At 35.6% G+C, this 9452-nt stretch overlaps 1 protein-coding gene across 1 annotated transcript; it reads left to right on the top strand.

Annotated features, from left to right (window-relative positions):
- Positions 1-326: 326 nt before the first annotated feature.
- Positions 327-3107, top strand: LOC143531086 (fructose-bisphosphate aldolase, cytoplasmic isozyme 1-like). Its single transcript, XM_077026467.1, has 3 exons — positions 327-459; positions 1242-1924; positions 2591-3107. The coding sequence occupies exons 1-3, from the start codon at positions 432-434 to the stop codon at positions 2951-2953; spliced, it is 1074 nt and encodes a 357-aa protein (XP_076882582.1). The 5' UTR covers positions 327-431; the 3' UTR covers positions 2954-3107.
- Positions 3108-9452: the final 6345 nt, after the last annotated feature.

The raw sequence follows: 9452 nt of genomic DNA, 5'->3' as shown, positions 1-9452 counted from the left end.
TATTCCGATGTTCTTAATGCATAATCCTAGTTTATTTATTTACATGCAAGAAAGATACATAGTACGTACACATATTTCCTTTACAAAGATATCTTGGTCCTTGGAATAGGACTATCTGTGTTTAATTTGTTTCAAGTGGATGAGGAGCTTACAAACGACGTTCACAAAAACAAGATAGATAAATAAAGAGTCCAAATGCAAACAACAAAATTGCCATTTGGCATATTCAGTCATCACCCATTTTCCCGCCTTATCCCACTCTGATAACCTTCTTTAGGCTGGAGGCCATTACACGTGTCCGTCACTCGTTCGATTCTTGATATTTTGCTCATTTTTAATATTTAAATTAACAAATTAAAAATCTATAAAGATCACCCATTCTTCTTTCTCGTGTTCTCGTCTTAAACTCACCATCTCCTTCACTACAAGTCATGTCGGCCTTCGTTGGAAAGTACGCCGGTAAGAGTTACATTTTGTTTTGATGTTTGTACTCTATGATTATTTGTAATAAATTTTTTAGATGGATACTTTGTTTAATGCTTCACTTATTTACGATAAATAATAAAACAAAAGGCTATTTCATTTTGACGAAAGACCTGACCCAAGTGGCCAAGTTTCATAGCTTTTAGTCCGCTATCCCGATCATGATTTTCCTACATGGAGATCTTTTCTTGAAAATTTCTTATACTTTTAGAGAGTCCACCGCCACTTCAAGCAAACTCTCGAAAAGTTCGCTAGCATTGAAATGCGAACTCCATGGTGAAAAACTCTATGAGTTTCAGTTGTCACATCATCAAACTTTTAAAAACACAATAAGAACTATATCATTAGATAAGAACTTGTATAAGTTCGCTTAAGCTGTTCACTATGGAGGGGGCTTTAAAGCCCCTTTATAGTGTCACATCAACGCCACATAACGTACCTCTATGGTTAAATGTCTCTTTATCATGTTATATATATTTATATATATGTATATGTTTGTTAGAGAGGGCCCACAAAAATCCCACAAAGACGCCGGTCTTGGTGCCCCCCCCACACACACCCTGCCGCCCCTCGGCGGTGTGCATGTATGAAGGCGCCCCAAACCCGCCCATAGCTAAGGGTCCTACTAGGATAGCGAACTTTCTGAACACAAAACTTGCATAAGTACAATTACAGGAATAGCGAACTGCCTATACGTACAAAAATTTCCGAAACACACCTAAAATTAACAAATGGTTTGTATCTTTGATGTCATGCAGATGAGTTGATCAAGAACGCCAAGTACATCGCGACACCAGGCAAGGGTATATTGGCAGCCGATGAGAGCACAGGCACCATAGGAAAACGTCTCTCGAGCATCAACGTTGAGAACATCGAGTCTAACCGCCAAGCCCTTCGTGAACTCCTGTTCACCGCACCAAACGCGTTACCTTACCTCTCGGGTGTCATTCTTTTCGAAGAAACCCTATATCAAAAAACCGCAGATGGGAAGCCTTTTGTTGATGTCCTCCTAGAGGCCAATGTCCTTCCTGGTATCAAGGTCGACAAGGGCGTGGTTGATCTTGCTGGGACCAATGGTGAGACCACTACTCAAGGGTTTGATGGACTCGGTGCGCGTTGTGCAGCCTTCTACAAGGCTGGTGCTCGGTTCGCCAAGTGGCGTGCCGTGCTTAAGATTGGGGCGACCGAACCCTCTGAGCTTTCGATCCAACAGAATGCTCAAGGGTTGGCTCGCTACGCGATCATTTGCCAAGAGAATGGGCTTGTGCCCATAGTTGAGCCGGAGATATTGACCGATGGGAGCCATGATATCAAGAAATGTGCTTATGCGTCCGAGATGGTGCTGGCTGCGGTTTACAAAGCACTCAATGAGCAACATGTGCTTCTTGAAGGAACCCTCTTGAAGCCGAATATGGTGACCCCTGGCTCGGATAGCCCTAAGGTAACTGGACCACCTTATTATTTTGTATGTTATTTTTCAAGATAATTAGTGGTTTGAATATATATCTTTAGTTAAACAACTTAAACTGGCCGGATTATAATAATTTATATCAGTAATAGAGAAATAATAATCTACAAACTAATGTATTATTTCTTTAAATTTCTAGATGATTAGATTTAAATATATTTAAGAACTATATATATTTGTTAATTACAACAATTATAATCTATCATCTAACTTGAAATATAATGAGTTTTTGTATGATGAATATATTAATGAGTGCCTTTAGAATATTAAGATTTTTTACATGTTTATCTTATCATGATTTATTTATATACATTTATACTTTATTTTCATATGTTCAATATTATATTTTTTATAATACAATTTATGTATATATCATTTTAATTATTTCAACCAACTTTTACTTATAACATTTACCAATTTGGTAATATATATACAAAAAAGTACCCGCGAGTCTAATTGAGCTTGATGGTAAGTGATGCTCAGGCTCGGGCTCAATAACGAGCTTATTCTTAGACTCGAGCTTGTGACTGAGTTTGTTTAAGCTTGTCGCGATACACACTTTTATAATCCGATCTTGAGTAACTCACATCCCTCATTAAAAGTTGACATGACGAGTTTGGCATTTCGTTGATTCAACAGGTGACACCAGAAGTGATTGCCGAATATACCGTGACAACGCTACGTAGGACCGTGCCTGCAGCGGTACCAGGAATCGTGTTTTTGTCAGGTGGACAAAGCGAGGAAGAGGCGACAGTGAACCTGAATGCAATGAACAAGCTGGAAGTGTTGAAGCCTTGGACGCTATCTTTCTCGTTTGGACGCGCATTGCAAGCGAGCACCCTGAAGACATGGGGCGGGAAGGCAGAGAACGTGGCAGCCGCGCAAGCCAACTTCTTGGCAAGGTGCAAAGCTAACTCCGAGGCGACTCTCGGGAAGTATGGAGGAAATGGTGCTGGTGGCTTAGCTTCCGAGAGCTTGTATGTGAAAGGATACAAATACTAATTAACAAAGCTGTTCGTGAAGTGGTGAAAATAATTGGTTGCATATTATCGTGTTATGTTCATATCCTTACATTACAATTTATACTTTGTAACTTCCTTCCTCTCTTTGTCTCTATTTATATATTAATTTGATCTTTTTTCATAGTTTCCGTTTTATGTTGGATTAATTGTTTAGAATTCTAAGATATTTTACTTGTTTTAACTTATGTCATACCTAGAGGTGATAATTTGTATGGGTTGGGTTGGGTTGGGTTGGATTGGGGTGATGGGTCAGATGGGTATAGGTTAGGATGGATTTTTTTAAAAGAAGGTTAGGATGGATAAAGGTCAAGATGGGTTAAGTTAATCCATCATGACCCATATAAAAGTTAAAATACAAAGGGTTTCAAAAACCCCTCAAAATATTAAAAAAAATGGATAAAAAAATAATAACTTAAAATATAAATAAAAAACGATTTTTTTTTTTTTTTTGTAAACCAACTACAATATATAGAAACATAGATATTACATCAATATAGCAGGTAGGCGGGCAACAAGCTGCGCCGCCACCCCTTTCTGAATTGCAAACCCTAACCTGTTAAAGACATACCCCTGCCCCTTTGGAGTCGACACATTGCTATGCACAACCTTTTGGACCCTGGTTAGGAAACGGATAGCAATGTGTCGACTCCAAACGAAAAATGTAAAACAACTAAAATGTTTCTCCCATCATCCTGACTCATTAAAAAAAAACCCTAAGAAATTTCAGTTTATCGTTAAGATTTAGTTTAGTTCTTAGGTTTCGGTCATATCAGTTACTTTGCTTTGTTTTGGTCATTTTTTCTTTTTCATTTCAGTCCAGGTTCGGTTAATATTTTTCGTATTGGTCGGTTATTTCGGTTTCAGTGTTGTTTCGTTTTAGTCAGTTTTTTCGGTTTCATTTCGTTTTGATTCATTTTGTTTTGTTTTGGTCGACTACGTTTAAGCTTTTCTGTTTCGTTTTGGTAAGCTTTTCAGTTGCAATTCACTTTTTTTTTTGTTTCGTTGTGGTAAGTTTTCCGGTTTCATATCTCAGTTTTTGTATCGTTTTGGTTGTTTTTCTTTTTCCTTACAGTTTCGTTTTAGTTTTTTTTTGTTTCGTTTTGTTCGGTTCGGTGTTTTTGATTCGTTTTGGTCAGCTTTTCAATGGCATTTAGCTTTTTTTAGTTTCCTTTTGGTCAGTTTTTAGTTTCATTTCGGTTTTTTTTCGTTCTGGTTGTTTTTTTATTTCGGTACAATTTCGTTTTGTTTTTTTTGTTTCGTTTTGGTCAGGTTTTCGGTTTCATATCGTTTTTTTTGTTTCGTTTTGGTCGTTTTTCTATTTCGATTCAGTTTTGTTTCAGTTTTTTTTTGTTTTGGTCAGCTTTTCGGTTTCATATCGTTTTTTTTGTTTCATTTTGGTCGTTTTTCTATTTCGATTCAGTTTCGTTTCGGTTTTTTGGTTTCCTTCTGGTCAGTTTTTCAGTTTCATTTCGTTTTGGTTGTTTTCTATTTCGGTTCAGTTTCGATTCCTTTTTTTTGTTTCGTTTTGGTCAGCTTTTCGGTTTCGTATCATTTTTATGTTTCATTTTGGTCGTTTTTCTATTTCAATTCAGTTTCGTTTCGGTTTTTTTGTTTCGTTTTGGTCAGCTTTTCAGTTTCATATCCTTTTTTTGTTTCGTTTTGGTCATTTTTCTATTTTGATTCAGTTTCGTTTCGGTTTTTTTTGTTTCGTTTTGGTCGATTCGGTATTTTTGTTTAGTTTTGGTCAGCTTTTCGGTTGCATTTCGCTTTTTTGTTTTGTTTTGGTTAGTTTTTCAGTTTCATTTCGATTTTTTTTGTTTCATTTTGGTCGTTTTTGTAAGTCCCGAATCTGGATCACTACAATATGATATCAACCTGAACACGTTAAATATGCGGAATCTAGTTAACGTGGTGATTCAAGAATAATATAAATGAAGAACAAGATGAACACGATGTAATATGGTTTCAACGCATACGATTTTATTAACAATAATCGTCTAATACATAAACCGATTCACACTCACTATTATGCTCTCTAGATGGTGGCTATGAAAGTGTTTTATGTGAACAGCTAGCCTAAACCCTATACATGTTATCTATATATAGGGAAACCAAAACACTAGCCCAACCATAGCCCAAAGCCCACCGAGATCCATAAGGATCCCAGTTTACATACATAGCCCAATACAAAAATCCAATAAACATATTACTAAGTACAAACTACCAAATATGGACCCAACAATCTCCCCCTTGGTTTGTAGCTTCGTTCTTGTTTATTTCACTTCAAACTAGCCTAACCGAAATCCATAGGGATTTTGATATTACATCAATGTAATTCTTCAACTCGTCTTCGTTTATGTCACTTTAATCTTGATAATGTTGTGGCCTTTTGATATGCGTCAGTCTAACCAATTTATGGCCCAACAATCTTGCCCTTAGACGGATGCTTTCAAGATCTTCAGAATCTTTACTAGAACATAATCAGCAACTTCAGTGATCAGCAACTTCAGCATCTGCATCCAATACTCTACCATATCCCCCTTTTTTACAGCATCATCCAATTTGAATCTCAGACACTTCATATGCTTCCATTGCAAGAAATCAGTCTTGAAAGAACAATCAACTTTGATAGAAAGATCAACCAAAATATTTTTAAAAACAATAAAATAAAACAAAATGAGACATACATATTTTTAATTTTTATTTTTCTGTTTTTTTAATTTTCTTGAAAAGACTTGAAATGAGATCATACCAGCTAAACCAACTATAACACAATAACCAATATCAGATTTCATGAGCTGAAAACTTCAAAACGATTTCTTAACACATTTGTTTCGACAAGAGTAATCAAGAAGTAAAAAATAAAATAAATAAAATAAAACCAAAAACAACAAATAAAACCAATTTAATCACCCGATCTTCTTATAATTTAGCAAAAATTTGGGATCAAAATTTAGTTTTCGATAAAAACCCCGACTTTTATGAAAAGATCCGAACACGGAATCATATTGTTTAAGAGACTGTCACTAGGATTCATGTTCAGCGTTATTATGACATAAAGAGACAGGTTGATAGCAGGTATAACGAACTTAGCATGATTTTCATTGCATCAGTGATATGAATTGGGTTCAGTTCGACATAAAGCTTAGATGGACATCACTCATGGACCTGTGATGCCTCCTATCTCTTCTATCTCTTCTCAAAGCGTATTTGGCTTTCCCAGATCACCCCAATTTGACTCCAACCCCCTAGTGCTTGATCAAAAGATTTTTATAGATAATCAAATAGAATCTTTAAGCTTTAAGGTTGAACGTTGGACTTACAAGCCATCCGGACTTACAGACCTTTCATTCGAGACATGACATGACTTACTTTTGTGCCCCCATCTCTGTAGTTCTAGTTTTACCCTTTAAGCTTTTGAAATACGAGAATTTTATTTTTGCTTCACAATAGCTCCCTTTTTTTATTTTTTTATTATATTTTTTTTCCTTTTTTTTTATATATAACTTGAGCAAGAACTTATAAACATAATATTTTTGGTGATCAAGATACTAACGGGCTCGTGTATCACCGGACCAAACATATACAAGTATATGTTCTTCAAACTTGAGCACCCGACATAATTTTAAGCGATAGTGAAGTTTAAAAGACATAGACAAAACTTTTAATTTTTATTTATTAAACACACACACACTTTTTGATTTTTTTTATTTTTCTCCCCCTAAATTTTTGCAAAAATTTTGACCGAAATGAAAACTTTTATGTACAAATTTAACCTCAAAAACACTCAATCGTCGAAATGTAGTATTTAATAAAAACTTTTTATGAAGTGTGATAGTCAGCCAACTGATGTACTATCATTTCTCATGCACATTCAAGTCATTTTCTCATTTTTGGAAAACAAAATATACTATATTTGAAAACTATACGTGAACATATTTTTGTATTTTTATAAAAAAAATTAAAATTTTAAACTCTTTTTGACTGATCAATCTTTCATACCAAAGTGATACGGTTACATTTTATCTTCAAGACGTCACATTTCCATTTGTGAGAATCTCTCCTAGGAATAAGCTTGTTTTGAGATTCTGCTCCTTGCGAGTTGAATGTCTGGAACAAACCTTTTAATATGCAATGTATTCCCTGATTTGTTCCTACACACTTAGAGAGCAGATTAAAAACGTTCTATCACCATTTTTTCTCCGTCCAGGCAACAAATAATCCATTTTATGGTTTAAAGATTTAAAAACAATGGATATTTGCCATGTCATGTGCCTGGAACAACCCATTTAATAAACAATGAATTTATGGTTGTTCCTACACGCATAGCGGGATCAGTTGGACATAGGAACCCAAGTCATAAATGTCTTGGGTTTCTCTTGAGCATCAACATATGTGACCTCTTGCCAACTCATATTTTTCCTATCTTTAATAGAATCATTTGTTAATACAGATTCTGTTTGCTGAGTTTTAAGTTTCCAAGTCTGTCTTGGTAGTGAATTTGGTAGAACAGACTTTGGAGTGGAGCAATTCGAATTCGAATTCTTAGAACTCTAAACACTCTTTGATTTCTGAAAATTTAATTTTCTTTTAACAGTTTCTAAATCATTTGAGTGCAGACCTGTCATATTAACTTTGAGTTCTTGAGCATCTGTGACTTGTTGTACAGATACTCGTGGTTTTTTAAAATAAGCATTTTGTTTAACCACTGGATTCGGTTGAAACCTATTACCTTTCACCTGAGAAGCCTGCCTATTAACAGGACGGTAGTGACACTCCTTTTCCAAATGCCCGCCCTTCCCGCAGACGAAACACGCCTTCATCCTTCTTCTAATGTCAACGGAAGCACTTGCTTCATGTTGGAATTCCTTCTTAGGAAAGGTTTTTCCATTCTTCTTGCCCCTTGGCACAGGCTTCTGATTTTGCTTGTAATAGGGAACATATAGACGATGAACACAATTTCTGGCTATATGTCCTGGCGAGCCATAGTGGTAACATGTTTGCCTCCTGATATAAAAAGCACCCAATGATTTATCAACACATGGACATCCAGAGGATCTATGAGGATGAGGTTGTCCTTGTTGTGCTGATTTCCTATGTGCCTTCCCTTTGTTGCCACAACTCTGTGTATCATTGTTAGTACAATTTTGAGTTGTGGTGTCATCTGAGTTTGATGACAGGTTAGAATAAGATTCAGTTTTACTAGCATGAACCCCTTTACTATCAGAAGCAGCATCATTTACTATATCTGCACATGAAGTAGAAGCATCAAAATTGTTCACACATTTAAAAACAGGCTTGATTTCCTCTAGGGATACTGATCCAACAGTTTCAGATTGAGCCTGTTTACCATACTTCATGTCCTTTATCTTTTTTTCTTGTTCTTTGGTGACGGGGGTAGGAACATAATTATGGTTGTAAGGTGGGGGAACTTGACTGTATCCTATTCCCTCACTTTCATTTTCTTTCCACCACAATTGGTTCTCAATCATTGAGTTAACTACAATACTGGAAACATCGAATTTTTTAAAATCAAGTTCAGCCCTTCAAACTTATTAGTTAGATTTAAAATTTCTAACTTGGAAGCTTCCAGTTGAGCAGTTAACTCAGCAATTTCTTGTTGGGCATCTAGATAATGACAACCTTTTATACTAAGATCAGACTTAAGTTTTTTAATATCCCTGTTTTGAGCTTCTATTTTGTCTAGAAAACCCTTTTCATTCTTCTTAAGTTTAAAATTCTCTGATTTTATTCTTTCCATATCTCTACTTAGACTATCATTATGAAGCTTATACATTTCTATTTTCTCACCACAATTTAAAGAGCATGGTTTAAAACTTATCTCAGACGAACTCTGAGATACTACTTGTGAGGGAGCAGACTGATTAAGACTTCCAAACATTGAGAATGTGGAGGTAGACTTTGAATTTCCCGTCAAATTTTTTTGAAAAAAATATAATCGCTAAAATACTCCCAAAAGATGTCCCACTGAAAAGAAGTGACTAGGAAAATTTTCGTTCAAGACAAAATTTTTCGATTTTCCCGACAAATATTCACCAAAAATCACCCGAAAAAAAATGTTTTCGCCAAAATTTCCAAAAATGTATTTTTACTTATAAGGTGTATTCTGGAAAAATTTCGTTCAAGAAAATTTTTCCCACCAAAAAACTTTTTTTTGCTTAGAACCCTTGACTTTGATCTCTGTTTGACCGAAAACAGTTATTGACCGAGAACTCAAAGTTGACCGAAAACACACTTTGATCGAGAACTCAAATTTGACCGAAAACACGCTTTGACCGAGAACACAGTTGACCGAGAACCAATGTTGACCAAAAACGAACTTTGACCGAGAACACCTTCCTTTTGACCGAAAACTCCAATTTTGACCGAGAATGATGATTCAAGCCGAGAACTGCTGATTTCAGCCGAAAACACTGAAATCTCTTGATTGATGGCCGAGAACTGTTGATTTCAGACGA

This window comes from Bidens hawaiensis, unplaced genomic scaffold, assembly GCF_021521415.1.
Source record: "Bidens hawaiensis isolate Kalapana, Puna unplaced genomic scaffold, B.hawaiensis_p1.1 tig00009076_1, whole genome shotgun sequence".
Taxonomy (NCBI): Eukaryota; Viridiplantae; Streptophyta; class Magnoliopsida; order Asterales; family Asteraceae; genus Bidens; species Bidens hawaiensis.
Note: the sequence above shows the minus strand (reverse complement) of the source record. Positions and strands in the feature narration are given on the sequence as shown.